Raw genomic sequence first — 17,082 nt, forward strand, 5'->3', positions numbered from 1 at the left:
GTGACAATTTTCATACGCTCTCTCCATTTTTTCCATGCTTGTCACCTCTACTTTTTGGAAGCAACTCTTTGCTGCAGCCCCACGCCCCCCACCTTTGACTCAGTTTCTTTATTAACTCTTCATTTCCTGAGATCTCTTCCCTATCATCTTCTCACAGCTGCAGCTCTTCAAATCTTCTCCTGGCTTTCCATCATCCCTTTGTCTCTAGGTCATAGATTTCTCTGTTTAGACCTCCTTTGATCTCTCTTCTTTCACTCTGTTAAGTACCTTCACCCACTTCTGCCTCCTCCTGTCCATTTTAATTAGGGCATTCTTTTCTTCAGCATTAATCAGAGGATGCAATTTCTTTTCTGCCACTTTTTCTTAACAGCAGCCTTCAGAAATCATCTTCTCCTTTTAGGTTTATTGCAGTTGAAGAGGATGGCATAGGAAAATAATTGTAGCTGAAGAGTAAGACAGCTCTTCATGATAATAGTATAGTCTGAAATAACAGAAAAAGACTCCTAATTTTTAAAATGCTGTGAGCTGCCCTATCAAATAATGGTGATTACGCAGTAATACATATACAAACACATACTGACAATCCAGCAGGTCTGATGCAAGAACTTAGTAGGGCTCTCTCTAGAAACCTGCTGCTACATCCTTCTCGATGTGGTTACTCAAGAGACAACATGGTTATCCACTGAATATCAGGCTTCACTTCACACTTGCCTGGGATAAAGATACTAGTTTTGTCTCCTCTTACTCTGAGAATTCAGATCCCCACATCCCTAAAATATATGCTCAAAACACAGTCAATGATGGCACCTGCTTTCTTGTGCTTTGGAAGTTGATAATTTCAAAATAGTGGCTTTCTTATTGGTGGATTTGCCTCAGTCACAAATACTAACCAATGTATTTACCACTGGCTCAGCTACATGCATCTGGAACCATTTGTCTCACAACATAGTATGGCAAGAGCTATCTCCTAATCTCTTTAGGAAACGCAGAGAAAAAGGAACCTAGATTTTTTAAGGTCACCACTACATTTTGAAGGTTTTAAGGAGACATTCATTTTTAGCTTGTTTCCCTCAAGGGAACAATGTACCATGCTGATTTTTGATCAGCATTGATCTGATCATTTGATCTTTGATCTGATCATTGTACATGTATCAATGCTGTGACCGTGTATTTTCCAACAAACAAAGCACTCCGCAGAGACAAGAAATGCATGGAAAAGAGACTAAACAAGAGCATTATTACTTTGGCATCACATAACTCAGGAGCCAAGTCATTCGCATCTCCCTCAGCATTTCTGTGAAATCATATGTATCACAAAGGAGGGCAGTAATTCAACCACTGATTAAGCTTTGCTATACTGTGAGCTAGTTCAAACTCCTGACAGTGGCTACCATACTTGGATAACTTGAAAGGCAGACCCTGTGGCAGGGAGCATGAGTTACTATACCTGACTTAAAGATATTGTCATGGTTTTATGATTTTTGGTACTGGTATTCCACATCATAACATTATGTAGTGCATTTAGAGTTAAAGAGTTAATGCTCCAGCTCCATGGATCATCAATAGTTCCTGGTATACCTGTCTCAGAAGAGAAGAAGAACTACATTCCCCAGAGGACTGTGCGATGCTTTGCATTTTTACATGTTTCCGCTCAGAGGGAAAGATAAAAACTGCAGTCACAGGATGCTCTCTTTCCTTTGGGATGGACTCAGCAGTGGGTGCTCGCTGCCATCCGCCTTCAGCGTTAGCGTAAGGCCTTCGGTTTATCAGACACTCTTTCTTGCTCATTTTATTTGATTTATTAGCTTTAATTCCAATTATATTGAATTATACTGTGTTATTTTGCTTTCTGATGTCTATTTAGTAAATTAGCTTTCCTCCTCAGATCATTGCCGCTGTTTTGTTTCTAGGCCCATCTCCCATTTCCCTCTTCCCCTTTCCTGGGGCGTGGGTTCGTGGCTCCCCCGCACCAATCGCCACAGAACCAGGCCGAACCTGCCTGTAAACTGTTGACAGATATCTATGCACAGTCAAGACCCCTGAGCAGGAGTAAAAGATGCTCACCACAAAGTGTGGCCCCTGGATTAATAGTCGTCAAGAACAACTTCAGATACTCAGACACTATTATAAACCTACTGGAATAATTTCCTTTGGCAGTAGATAGCTGCTGCGCAGGGGAGTCAGATCCAAGCACAACAACCTTTCTAAATGGGTATCATCTTCAGAAGTAGATTATGAGGGAAAAAAAAAAAAGACAAGTCAAGGAAGCTACACTTTTGCACTACATGTTGTCTGTAGCTCTTACCTTCTACGTAGATCTTCAGCCACTGCTGCTCTGCAGCTGAACAGATAGGCTCGCAGAGATTTTAGCTGCTGTCTCAGGCGGACGACAGTTGCCAGAGATTCAACGTGCTTGTACAACATGGGATTTTCCTGCTGGATATCAATCAGTGGCTCCTCATACACATATTCCAGAAACTCTTTGGCTTGCTTTGATACCTGAAAAGCATGCAACCAGTTTATATAGGCTTTCCTCGTAACTCTTTTTAAGCAGATCTCCCCTTCTGTGTTTTGTCAGTCATTTTCTGCATCTGAAATATCATCCTGTTAGCGACTACAGATGAAAACAGAGCTGAGAGAGAGCCAACTGTCTTTGCTTATAGCCAATTCAAACTTCATCAAGCTCATCAAAGCTGAACGCCTGAGATAATTGCTTACTTATCCAAAGTACAGCAATATTTGCAGCCACACGCTTTCATTGCAGGATAACACAGCTCACTACATGTACTCTTAATTCTTAGAACTATGATCATCAAGTTTCTTCCCTTAATATTTTAATCCTTGTTTTCCTTCTGGAAAGAAGCAAATGATTGATTTAAGTGCCAAAGCACAACACTGGAAAAGGAAGCACATACACTGCAGATTCAATCACACTGTGCTGTCCCAAGATATTGAACTCCAGAATAAAGTTCTATTCCCCTCTGCTACATGCTCAGCCAGTGTGGCTAAAATAATGTAGGGAAAAAAACAACAACCTGTGAAGCACATCTGTTTAGTTTTTTAACATCTGAATAAACACATTTAAATTTTACCAGTATTACTCGTTTGCAATGTTTCATTTGCAAAAACATTTTTTAACATCATTTTCATGAGAGTGCTTTGTTCTATCTCTACCTCTACAGAGATGCTGTGATCCTGGTAAATTAATCAGTTTCATTCCCACTAGAAAAGATATTACTGTTTTTGTGTTGAGATGGACAAAAAACACTTTTTTATTTCTGCATTTTATCACAGCTGGAAAAGAGAAGGTGGGATTATCTGAAATAAGCTGCAAACCACTTGAAACTGTGCTATAGAAATACCACACGTTCCACAATCAATTTAATCCTCATGGATCTTTACATCAGTGTTTTCACTGTTGAGTTGAAGGAGGGCTAACTATGCTACCTCCTATAAAGTTAAAATGAGAAAGGGCACACCATAGCCTCTTGAGATTTAGGATATCATTCTCCTACTGGAGTTGTAAGGCAGGAAGTTGGTAAAAGCAGTACACATAGGTCACTTGAAATGTAATGCCTCCTATTTATTTTCATGGAAACTTCAATAGAAGCAAAGACCACAACAACACTACCTGACAAAGAAAATTTTCAGCTACAAAATGCTTTCATCACAGCCATCACCATTTTTGCCAGTGACGAACATAAGCCTGCATACCACACTTGTAAAAAAAAAAAAAAAATAAGCACAGGTGACCCACAACTTCACAGCTGTTATGATGGCATCACTGCTACAAAGAAGTTGTCCAGCAGTCCATCTTTCATCAAATGGAAATCAGAAGGCAATAAATCTAGACTACATGGTGAGCATGGTGTGACAGTCAATACCAGCAATGTGCTCCACCATCTTCAAAATGATATGGGGCCTTGCGTTACCACGTTGCAAGAAAAAGGTTGTCTTCTCATCTACCCTGGAAGTTCAAGATTTCAGCTTAGCCAGCAATGTAGCTGTCAGAGTTGATGGTCTGTCCAGGTTCCAGAAATTAAGAAAGATCACCCTTTTCTTATCCCAAAAGTCTGTGTAAAGTGATGGACACTCTGAGAATGGTGTCCTGAGCTTTTTTTTTTTTAATGCAGAATTCACATTACCACTCTAGGGACTGATGCTTTGACACTGGTTCACAATGGTAACGCCATTTCTTGCCACCAGTAATTATGTGATCCAAGAAACCGCCACCTTCAGCCTCATATTGGTTCAATAGATCCTGACAAACTTGCATAAGGTCTTCTTTCTGATCCTGCGTGAGCATTTGTGGGACCCACCTGGTGCAAACTTTGGGATATTCAAATACTTCCACCATCATTTCCAGTGTATTGAAACCAATAGTCAGCTCAGTACACATTTCCTTGGTTGTAATTTGCTGATTTGCAGGAATTAGTTGACTGAGACAATTTACTTTTCATGGTGTGACATGCACAATGTAGCTTGACTTTCAAGTCACTGCTGCCACTGTTGAAAGGCACCACCTACTGCTTCATCTCCATAAACATTCAGCAAGTGTCGATGAATGCCAATGGGTGCCATTTTTTCCACTTGAAGGAATTCAGTGATACACCTTTGCTTCATCTGCATGTCCATGTCAGACACTATTTTGTCAGACTGACCCTCCACTGACAACTGTCACATGGCAAAAAAATGTAATGGAATATTGGCAGGAAGGGTCAGTCTCTACAGTCATTGCACCACCATCTGCCTCTGACATTATGGGCCAACTTAATAAAAGAAGAGGCATTACTTTCAGAGCAGCCCTCATATATCCCTATAAAAAGCATCACTCTAAGGAGAACTAGCTTTAATTATAACCGTTTCACAATGCGTATGAAGTATAATAATAATGTCAAGGACAACATTACCACCAATAACTACGCAGATAACAAGGTGGATAATTTTAAATAAGGCAAATTGTAACTGCTCAGATTTCCCAGGTCCCAAAGCTGCATCACACAGCTCACTTATGTCTAGTAAACACTCATTTCTTTCTTTTTTTTTTTCCAAAACAATGCATGCACAAGGAATTGTGCCATTTGAATGGAAGCACAAATGACATGCTGGGTAAGAAGCAGCACAGGCAACTTGGATTTTACAGACCAAGAGTCTATAATTACATCAAGTTTTCAAACATCAACATCGTTAATGTTTTCAGATGCACTGCGGTATACAGAAGAGACTAAAGTTAAACAACTACTTTCAAGCTGTTTTTATAACCGTTAAACTATTTGGCTGTAAAACCTCAACTATCTACTGACAACCACAGTATCTACCATAAATATTATTCCTTACCTACTGATGGGAAACTGAAGCTACATATTCAGCGATACACTAGGAGGCACATGAATGCCTGGTAGAGCAAGTAGCACCTCCCATGCAGAGGACAAGGAGCATTGCCTCTGTAGTGTTTGGGTTTCCTCATCCACCTGTCCTTCTACCTCAGGAACCAGTGAGAGATGACTGCCCAAGCACTACACCCATGCCTGTGCACACCTTCACCCCTGCACAGGGGAGCACTCCTGAGGCTGCAACTTTAAGAGTACAGAAACAAAAGAAACGCCAGAACTGCAATCACTTGTGTGACTGCAATACATATGGACTATGATAACAAAGTTTAAAATTACCTTTTAATCTTTTTCCCCTCCTCATAGAAGCTCTCCTTCATATTTGCACAGAGCTGAACAAAAAGCAGCTCCTCTCCATCACTCAGCACGCAGCCCTGTGCCCTTTTTATTGCACAAAGCACAATTCCAGAGGACCAAATGTTACTACCATTCAGCTCTGACACTGCACAGCCTGAGAGCAGCCTTTCAGGGGAGAAAAGTGAACCTTTCTCCTTGCCAACACAATGTACCTGCAGAGCGCTGATTATAGAAAAAAAGCAGCTTTACCCAGCATCATCAGCTTACAGAAGGGTGCTGATTTCACTCTGCATGTCTGACACAGGCACATATGTAAAACATTACCAAGCATAGCGAAGTTACAGGACACTGAAATGCATCCATATAATGGGAATGGTCAAGCAGTCATTCACAATGCTATCAGCCAATATACTAATATGTGTATACGCATGTTCACAATACTCCAGTTATACTGGACAGAAAACACATTGATAAGCCAGTATAAGATAAGGGGCAAACTGAAGAGTTTTAATTTCAAGCATCACAGAAGGGTGAATACTAATATTTCCAGACTTTTCTTTTCTAGAGGCTGCAGATGTATCATTCAGAACTCAATTTAGCAGAAGCCAGCCTTCCACGAGTCCTTCTGGCACAGACAGTTCACTTCCTGCTATGTTTGTCTGCACCAGCTGGAGCCAGCCTGAACCAAACTGCAGAACCTACTAGCATCTAAGCTGGGAAAACAGCTGGAAGGAAGAAGGCACGTTCACAAAATTACCACCTTTTCCCCTCACATGGCATGAAAAACACAAAAAAGGAAACTGCAGGGAGATAGGGAAAAAAAAGTGTACCTGAGGACTGAACTTCTGCTTGTTTAGACAGAAGACACATGCCTAACTGCCAAGTCCTTTGAAAGCTTTTACTGCAGCCAGCGGAACTCTTCTCATCCATGTGCTTTCAGGTGTTAGGTGCATTGTTGTTTTCCAATGCAATAAGAGAAGACAACTCAACAGATTTCTACTGCTTCTGTTTTTTTTTTTCCATGTCCTGTCTTGTCAAAAGCAAGACAAGAGCCATTTACAAAACTTAACTGATGCAAGATAGTACTCAGCTGAGCAGGACTTCACAAAACACAGAAGAGAAACATGTCCAATTACACTATATCACCATAAAAGTCTATGTCCTAGAGTATATGCTGCTGCTCGTTTTGCCTCAGACAGGTATGACAGACACCAGAAACCTCTCAGAGGGAAAGAAAAAAAAAGGCACTGGGAAGATGCATGAGAAAGAATGTAGTTTCTGAAATTCTTCATTCACTTTCCTTCTACGTAGTGAAATGCTAGGCACATTTTAGTCTGTGTGCAATAGTAAGTTTTTAAAGACTAAGGCCCTGTTTCAGCTCTGACCATCAAATGCAGCTCGTGCTTAATCCACTCGCTTCCTCTCTGGGTTGGGGAACAAGGCACCCACTGCAGCACCTCTACTTTCAGACATCACTGCACTACCCACAAGGGCTATGGCTGTGCATTTAGGAGAAGCTCTGCTGCTAAGATTTACTTTGGAAAATTGCCATGTCTTCACATGGGCACAAAGGCCAATTAGAAGTGAAATACTGGCTAATTAAGTGATCTTATTTGAAAATGACCCCAAAAGAAATTATTACCACCAAGATCACCTCAAAGAAGCGGGACAAAATCTCTGCCTTTGGAAATCAGCACATTTAATCAATACACTGCTAAGGAATCAAGCCATTTAATTACCAATATTAAACGCAGCAGCCAACACTAAACTGCATTTCAGACCATGCAGAAAAAAAGGAACATCAAATCTTGCCCCTGAAAAGCAGAAAGAGATAAGAATATGAAAGTGCAGGCAATACGTGGCCTAACTCAGAAAAGCACTGCTTAGTCAACATGGGCATAGAGCAGGGACAAAAATAAATGCATGCAAATGCAGAATTGAACAGAAAAGGTAATAAAATAAAATAAAAATCAAGAGATTTCCCAAAAGTAACAACAACTATGTGTTAACATAATCCTATATGTGGATGGCATTGAGCTGAGGAGATCCATCTGGTGATCCCAGCTCAGACTCGACACTGCTACTGTGGCTCATAATGACCCTTTGACCCTCTCTCCCTGTCTCAGTTCCTCACCCAATAGTTAGAGATGCTGTCATGTTTTCCAAACTAAGAAATGGTTTTCCTTTCTTAAATTCATCTCTTGAGTGTTTTGGCACAGAAACTGACTAAGTACAGACTGGCACAGAATTTGGTTGTGGTCCCAAGCCATCTCACACAGCCGTAGATAAAATGAAAAGCAATTCCTCACTGTAAGAGTTGCAGTACATTAGATTTTCAATGAAAGCTTAAGCTTGGAAGTCCCATTTTAATTTCTTCCCTCAGATGCTTACACCTAGACCACAGGAAACAGAGCACAGACCATAGTTTTCACCCTCCAAGCTTAGAAACCAAACCAAAAGTTTATTTTCTTGGCAATATCACTGACACCTTGATATAAGATTTCCTTACCTTACCATCTACCTGTTCCATATGAGGGCTATCTGTAATTTCCTAGCCTAGCAAGTTTAGTCCTCAGCAAAGGATCTAGAAAAAGAATTCTTAAATATTTATTCTTAGCTTATAGGAAAGGGAGGGATTGGGGTTTTTTGTTTCCACATATCAGAGCTTTGTAGCTCAGAGAAATCTTGCAATTCATGCCTCAAGACCATCATTTTCCTGATGGTAGGCTCTGGGTACCTTTTAATAATCTTCACTTCTGTCAAATTTTCTTCCTCAAGAGAGCTGCTTTTCCTCTAATAGAGCATTTACCAGTTATTTTTTTCCTTTTCAAATAGCCCATCATAATAATATTCGCAGACACAAAACATCAAACAGCCTCTCTCCTAACAGTGGCTGCAAGGTTTGAAGCCCTAGTATGATCTAGTTTCCTTATGAGTTCATCATTGTTTCAGCACATGCCCACTGTTACTGCAAAACAACACTGCTAACATGTTTGTTGGCATGACACTTGGAGGCATATAATCAGTTTCCACTATACAGTAACCAGCCATTGAAGCAGTAGCAATAGCAGATTACTGAAGTTTTAGAAAAGCTGCTTGTGTGGCAAGTAAACAACTATAGAATTTTCTCTTCATGTTATTTTCAAGTGTCCAGTCCAAACAAGTGATATAGCAATGTCCTGGCATTCTGGAAATGTTTGTGCCAAGAGATGGGACACCCTGGCTGCAAGCACCATCTTCAGGTTATGCCTGTTTGCAGTGGGCATTTCCACCATCTTAGTATCCATCACTAAGCATTACCAACCTGTAGTCTCAGCCATTCTGTCTCTCAAACAACTAGATTAAGCAATGATGGAAAAGATGCCCCCAAGAAGAGAAGTACAGCTGCTCCTTTGAAGAAACACAATAGACCTGGCTACGGAAATTGTGCTGAAAATAACTGTCTTCTTGAGAGTACATGGACTTGTCAGGCCAGGGTCATTCTGGCAAGCAAGACAAAGCAGATACTATCAGCAGACAATGCCTTTAGCCCTCAACATGTGGTAAAATGTCTGTGTTTAGATAGAAACAGCAATTCAGTTCGCTCACTAGTAAATCAACTTACAGGGAGATTACCTTGTACTTGGAAGTATCCCAGTTATGAACTAGTCGTGCAGGGATGAGGAAACTGTCATCCACATGGCAGGTACAGCAGTAATACCATCCACTGTAGCTACACACCTTGGCTTTCCCATTGGACAAGCCTATGGAGCGTTGACAGCCTGGAGGAGAGAGAAGACTGTGTTTGTACAGCATGCCAGAGGTGTACAGTCAAGATAAAGTCAGGAAAGTAAATGACCTCAAATGAAGGAATAAACAAAAAATAAACAAAACCAACCAACCTCCACATAACAGCAAACAAACAAACCAAAAGCCTCCACAATCACTTTTTCCTCAGAAATAGAGAAATAAGTACATCCCTGGTCTAGTGCTGAAAACAACTTTCACTAGCTTGAGCATGTAGAACAGAGTTCAGACAGCAGTCAAAGAGTACTTAGCTCTTCCCAAGAAACAAAGGAACTTTGAGATACTAGTCACTTAAAAATCATTGCCATTAAAAAAAAAAACAAAAAAAACAACACCATAGAATCACTGCCCTGCCCAATAAATCATATTCCTCAGCGCCACATCTACAGTTTTTGGACACCTCCAGAGACAGTGAACTCTACCCACCACCTTTCTGGTCCAAAAACTCACCCCTCATTCTGAGAAGTTTTTCCTAATACTCAACTTGAGCCTCCCGTGGTGCAACTCAAAGACATTACTTTTCATCCTATCACTGTTACCTGGGAAAAGAGGCCAACCCTCACCTTACTACAAACTCCTTTCAGTTGTGGAGAGAAATAAGGTCTGCCCCCTGAGCCTCATTCTCCAGACTGAACAATCCCAGTTCCCTCAGCCACTCTCCATAAGATTTATTCTCCAGATCCTTCACAGCTTCACTGCCTGTCTCTGAACACGCTCCAGGGCCTCAATGCCTTTCTCATAGTGAGGGGTTCAAAAATGAACACAGCACTCAAAGTGTGGGCACACCAGTGCTAAGTACAGGGGGATGATCATCTCTCTGCTGCAGCTGACTACACTATTTCTGATACAAGCCAGGATGCCATTTGGCTTTCTTGGCCATCTGAGCACATCACTGGCTAACGTTCAGCTAAATGTCAGCTAATACCACCAGGTCCTTTTCCTCCATCCAGCTTGCCAGCCAATTTGCCCAGGACCCAGCACTTGGTCTTATTTAAGTTCATACAATTGGCCTCAGCCCATCAATCTAGCCCGTTCAGATCCAGTTGTAGGGCCTTCCCGAAGTTTCTTGCTGCAACTAATTAAGACCCTTCTCTTCACATGATCACCTGTTTTCAAAAAACACACAAACTCACCATATTTGACACTCCAGCCTTTCTCACAACTGCAGCTAAAATGGGCCAAGAGGTTCAAATAATATTAATATAGAGGGCTGGAAGACAGACAACATAGTCACGTGAAACAATGTGTTCAGGAAGCAAGGCTAAAAATGCTTGGGTAAGATACAATGAGATATCTGTGGCTGTTATTAACACCTCTGTAACACAGCACACAACAGTATTGCTGCTTTTATTTCAAATGCTCGTGTCCCCATATGCCATTGCAGCTGTAGACAAATCAGCACCACAGCCCCACTGACATACATAGAAGGCTCAGACAGTTTCAGCTGGAAGCTGTCAGCCAGATACTAACATTGATTAGCAAAGCCCTCACACATCACTTTTACAGAAGAAAATATTGGTTAAACACAGTTTTACAGGCAGAAGTGAATCAAACAGCTGCTTTTGTCAGTATAACTGATCTTGTTTTGTATAATTATGTAACTTGTCTCAGAGAGATAATAGTTTTCTTCCCCCCAGTAGAAATTTTTACTTGGGGAGAGCTTATTGCTCAGCTAACTCCAGCCATAAACTGAATTCCTTCTCCTCATTAGTTCACACTATTATATCCCCTCTACTCTTATCAAAATTACTAGAATAACCTGACCAGCACATTTAGTTCATCTCCTCCACACCCCTAGTTCTGGGCCACTGGGCCACTGATTCTCCGTAATACATACTATTGAGGCAATCAGTGAAAGACCTGATCTGCCGATTTTTCTCTCTCAGTTTTTTCTTTTCTCCCCCCCGCCCCCCCTCCCGAAGTGAGGGTACACATTTCCTTAAAAACAGCAAATACATACAGAGTTCAGTTGATGAAATACTTATGCTAATGCCCTTTACCAGTCATAAAATCAGAATGTAAGCACATATCAAGTGGTATTACTCAAGATACCTAATAGAAAAATGTGATCTCATCTTAGGTGACCTCATCTTAGTCTGATATCATCAAACAGAAAAGCTAAATATTATGAATGCATATTACTGTCATTGCTGAAATAATTTTTGTGTGGTGCAGAGTAGCACCATTTTTTGCAGAGCAATAGTTTTAGGACAGAGAGAATGAAGACGTGCCTTTACATGGGTAAAAAAAGAGGACAAGAAATCCAGCAGCATATTATAAAACAAGATGATGTATGACTGAAGCTTGAGATCATACCTTAGAAGCCGACAGCCCCCTCAAAAGTTGGTTGATACCCGTGCTTGCCAGTGTGCAAGAGGCGTGTAATGCCCTCATTAATATGTTTTATCTTTTGGGTAGCCTGAAGTGGCCCCAGCAGCTTGAACCGATGATCTTTTAATGTCCCTTCCAACTATTGTTTCCCATCCTACAATTTGTACTCCCTTCAGCACAAAGCATACACTTGCCTGTTCTTTTCTTTTTTTAGGAAATGCAGTTCCCATACAGTCTACAATGCTGCATGGATAAAGTCAGCGGGCAAACCTGGTGGTAAGCTTAGTATCAGTACTCTGGAGTACATATAGAACTTTCATTTTTGTTTTTAAATTGCCTTAGCACACAAAGGTGAAGGTTTTGAACAGTGGAAAAGATAACCAGTCCTGTTCATCTGATGAGATATTCATCTATTAACTCTTGAAGATGCTCACAAAAGGCACTCACACTTGCTACGGAGCCCCATGTTTTTAAGAGCATAGCAGAGGTAAATCCTGCTCCTCTGTAAAAGAAACAGAAAAATATGACCCATCTTCTGCTCGTGGAGTAAGACAAAGACTACATGAAAGATAGCATTTCTTCCCCCTTCCCAAGCTAAATAGAAGCAAGTCCTCAGAGAGTATGTTTGTGTCATAGTATATCAATAGAGCTTTTTTATTACTTGTTCATTTTTTTTAAGTACCAGCATAGTAAAAAGAAGTGGTGGAAGGTCTAAATCTTTCTCCTTGCAAGTTTCGTTTTGATGTTAAAGTATCATCAATAAAGGCAACGAAGCATGGATCTTGAAACCTCAACTGACTCCAGATGTAGCATTCATTACAAACAGCAATCCCCTCATATTAGGTGAAATAAGCTGCTAAATAATACACTGGGTTTTTCTAGCTCAATGTGTTTGGACCAGCTGATGCAGTACAAGCAGTATAGCTATGACTGAATGAGACTGGTGCCTCCTGCTCAATACCATTAAAACCTCTATAAATGTTCCCCGCTATCTAACACTTTTCCTAGGGAATGAGAATGGGACAGCACATATTAATTTCACTCCGTGCCACTCCACAAGCTGCTGGTTTGTCTTAGCAGTCTAGCCCCCATCAGACTGAAGGCAACAATATGCTAAACCTCAGTTTCTTAGATTTGAATTGTCACCATCCCAAGTTACAATATTTATAAATGAGAAGGCACTATTTAGACATCCTTCCTTGCCACCTCCTAGAGCCAGAAACTTGTTCCAGTCTACAAGGAGACCTTTCTCAGGAGCTGAATAACAAAGCACAGAAGTACATTCTCCTCCTGGAATGCATCCAGCCCAGAAGAACTGAAGGGCTCTGCAGTGAAAAGGGTCTTGATAAGCAAACCCTGAAGCTCTTTCCCTTCAGGAGGGGTAGCTTAATAAAGAGAAGAGAGAAGTGCCTTCCCAAGCAGCCAATTCTCCCTTATTCCAGTACTTCTCTGCATCCATGCTCATCTCCTTGTTTCTCAGAAACACATTTTTACACAGTATTTCCCAATCTTCCTCATATCCTCAAGTCAACCATATCCTGCAAAGCTACACAACAATTGTAAGGTTTGGGTATTTTTTATGAGAATGCAGTACTGGCACCTACCTTACATTTCCCCTTAGCTTACAAGCTTTGCTGCTGGAAAATCACCATCCTTACCATTCTTATCTGTTGTGATTCATAATGATGGCTATTTCTACAATCCTTTCAAATCAAGTTATCAAAGCACTGATTTTCTTTGATGTTATGCAGTTCAAAGTGATACAGAGTGTGACAAACATATTTCCATGGCAAAGATCACTTATGCTACTTTGTTTTTTTAGGTTTTTTTTTTCTTTAAGATGGGGAAAAAAAGAGCAAGAGGAAGAAGAAAAAAAAAGGAGGAGAAGCAAACAGTGCACGGTTTAATGCCCTTGGAAATTCTTCACCTATCCATTCAGGTACATAAACTTGTCATCATGTTCACCAAAACAAAGCTAGTACAGATTCCTGGGCTTAAATTCTTCAGTATCTTTCCCCACAAGATAGTCAGATACAGCCAGCCATATCATAGATTGGTAACACAACTCAGCAAATAAGTTTACATGAGGAGATGGGTCCTTTTACATTTGCAGAAAAAAAAAATACTTGCCTAAAAAATAGAAAACAGGTTGGGGTAAACAGCAGCACTATCTCTTCACCAATTCCCTCACAGCTATTAAATGCTCACACAATAGTATCCATGAAACTTCTGTACAAAGGTCTGGTAAATCCTGAGTCAAGAATAAGAATATTCCAACATTTACTATTACCCCCAAAGTCATCCCTACCTAAAGGGTGTTACAGAGCAAGCTACAAATGGAAGAAGTGTGGCTGTTGTACACTGTTAGCAAATTGAGGTAAGGAATGATCCTAAACCTTTCATCACAGAAAATATAACAAAACTACACTAGAATCAAGCAGAGAAAAGAGAGGTTAGAAAAAGAATAGCAGCAAGAAAGTGCTGCTGGACACAGATGAAACACAATACCTCTGAGAGCAGAGCAGGGGTATCACAATGAAGAAGCTCATCTCCAAATGCTAAGACTTTAGGAGAAAAGAATTACAAAAAGAAAAGGTTAAGAAGTCATAGCAAATCTCTGTCCTTTACATAAGGTGGTGGTGAATTGAGGTGTAACATGGAGGACGAATTCAAGGCTATAATACACATCCCGTTCTGCAAAGGGTAGAAAACCCCACTCAGTCACTTTTTGGGTGTCATAAAGCTCTTACGGTCATGACTGATACAACCACTCCTTATTCAGATATCTTGTTCTTTAGCCATTTATCAAGAACATACTGGAGCAAGGTACAGCAAGAAAAAAGACAGATGACCAAACTCAAAATAAGCCTGTTAACTGTTTTCCTTATTCAATAAAGTTATTTATTCAGTATCAGGAGAAAGCAACTCCTTCATGATTGCATACCATAATTAAATCTGTAATAGATTAGCTTAGAAGCTCATTTATTTAGAAACAACATATAATATGAAGAAGAAAAATGACCCACAAACTTCAAAAAGCTTTTAGCTTGATAAGGCCATAAAACAGACTAAGCAGAAGGTGCACAGCAACAAATTCTCAAGTGTTAGATCAGACGTAAAACACTGTTCTAGTTTCTCAGCACAAACAGGAAAAGAGAGAATTATACTTCAGCTGCTGATCTTGTGTTTCTGTGCCTCTACCCCCAATTCACTCTACTATGAAAACTCACACTTGAGAGGAAGACAGACTAATAATCAAGCTCAGTTAGCCCACACTTACCCAGGTTTGAATCTGTACCTACACTCTCTTCATCACAGCATTACTTTTTTTTTTTTTTTTTAATCAAAGTAATTCTAAAGAAATAATCTAAACTCCTAAAACTCCAACCAAAGTCTGATCTGCTCATCTCACCTACTAAATAGGTCACTCCAAAAGTAATGCTTCCTATTTACTTTCATGGAAACTACAGTAGATAAAAAGAACACAACACTATTTGATAAAGCAAATTCTCAACTACAAAACGCTATTTTAACACTATTCAACACTGTCACCACAATTAGCTAATGTGTGGATGAGCTGATCAAACACTTTATTTCATGGTGTGACAGATAACTTGGTCACCCACCCCAGGCAGGCTTGCTGGCTGCAGGCCCCAGCCTGAGCTGGGCAGATGGATTGGGAAGCACACTGTGTCCCTTACATGTGCATGTGAGCTGACATGTGCTGACAGCTCACATACACACAGCAGCTCCCCAAGGCAGATGAGATGAGTCATCCTCTAGGCACCCAGGCTTTCTTCCAGTCAGTGAAACTTGGTTTAATGCAGTCATTCAATATTTAGACTGTCAGAGCTAGGTGTAGTAAACAACATCCTTTAGGTCAGTCATACTGAACACACAGATCTATCACCCTCTCCAAGATGATCAACAATGCAAGAAACAACCAAGAGTGGAAAAAAGCCAGGTGACAGCATATACAGACTATATCAATAACTTAGGAGAAAAAAATACCAGCTGTGCATCAAGCGGCTGCAATGAAACTTTAATTTTCGAAACTGGCTTTTCATTTGCTTGGATTTCAGCACTTCAGTTTTACTAGAATATGGTTTACCCTCAGAGACAAATGCTGAGAAGGGCCAAGATACCATCATTTCCCAAGGAACTTGCTCCAGGGGAATTAAAAACAGCAATGAAGACGTATTTCACATGCAGTTATGGTTCATGAATCCTTTAGCAGATGGCCAGTCTGCATCCTCCCCAGTGCTTAGAAAAAACTCCTTTCTTCTTATTCGCAGGACCACAGCACTTATGAAGAATAGTACACACCTCAACTAATTAGCTGTTCTTTCCCCATGCCCTTACAGAGTTATTCTCTCTACTATGCAGTGCTTTCCTGAGATTATGAAGCATTAAGTGTGGTTATACATTCTTCACCAGTGTTAGCTGACTTTCTTCTTGGTTGCACACCACTTCTCAGATTTACATAGCACAGGTATGTATAAGCCAATCAACATTGCAGAAGGCCGAATGAAGAATCTGAAACAGCAGCTAGCATATGGTTTATCCTCTAACTTCTCTTAAGTTTCTTCTGTTCTCATAAAAACATAGCAGTTTTGCCAATAATACCCTGCACTGACATATGAGCTGACTCGCTTGATTTGAAAGATGCTAACCCAGCAAATGCAATTAGTTCCTGTGACATGATTCATATTCCCCAGATAAGAATTTGGGGACTTTGGAGCTTTCAGAGCTGAAAACATCTCCATTTTTCCACGTGTAGTTTCTTCTATCTTGACATAGATGAGACTTGGGACATTTAGACTTCCTGTCTTGATATTCTTCTGCTAAAACTTTATCTTAATTAATTCACCAAGACACATGCCTGGACTGATTTCAATGGACAAACGGAGCAAAAAAATTGTCAAGAGTTCCTTGGGGCCAGTAGAATTAATTCTAAGGATTCACAAGCCTGGAGAAAACAAGACATTGTCAAGGAGAAGCACAGAGCCTGTGCTCATCCATAGCTAAACTGAGCTCATTCTCTCAGCACCATGGATAACAAAAATAAAAACAGATTTTAGATAGGATAAAAAAAAACACCCTACAACTTGCTAGAAAACTGAAGAGTTGTTCACAGGAAGATTAGAATTACAGTGTGACCTATCCCAGCCCAGGGAGTAAAGGTATACATTAAACTTTCCAGGAGAAAAACATTTATTAGCCAAGACCTGTGTGTACCAGCTGTTCTGCCTCCAGGGCTGATGCAAAGTAGTAAAAC

At 40.4% G+C, this 17,082-nt stretch overlaps 2 protein-coding genes across 2 annotated transcripts in view; one reads left to right on the top strand and one right to left on the bottom strand.

Moving 5' to 3' along the window:
• CCNYL1 (cyclin Y like 1) overlaps positions 1–17,082 on the top strand; it is a 236,616-nt gene that overhangs the window by 97,664 nt on the left and 121,870 nt on the right. The window lies entirely within an intron of this gene.
• PLEKHM3 (pleckstrin homology domain containing M3) overlaps positions 1–17,082 on the bottom strand; it is a 77,046-nt gene that overhangs the window by 44,339 nt on the left and 15,625 nt on the right. Inside the window, exons 3-4 of the mRNA XM_065751105.1 lie at positions 9,303–9,448; positions 2,306–2,499 (exon numbers count right to left, since the gene is read on the bottom strand). Of these exons, the coding sequence (XP_065607177.1) occupies positions 2,306–2,499; positions 9,303–9,448 (340 nt within the window). The remainder of the gene's footprint in view (positions 1–2,305; positions 2,500–9,302; positions 9,449–17,082) is intronic.

This window comes from Cyrtonyx montezumae, unplaced genomic scaffold (assembly GCF_038088225.1).
Source record: "Cyrtonyx montezumae isolate F1298 unplaced genomic scaffold, pur_monq_1.0 scaffold_7, whole genome shotgun sequence".
Taxonomy (NCBI): domain Eukaryota; kingdom Metazoa; phylum Chordata; class Aves; order Galliformes; family Odontophoridae; genus Cyrtonyx; species Cyrtonyx montezumae.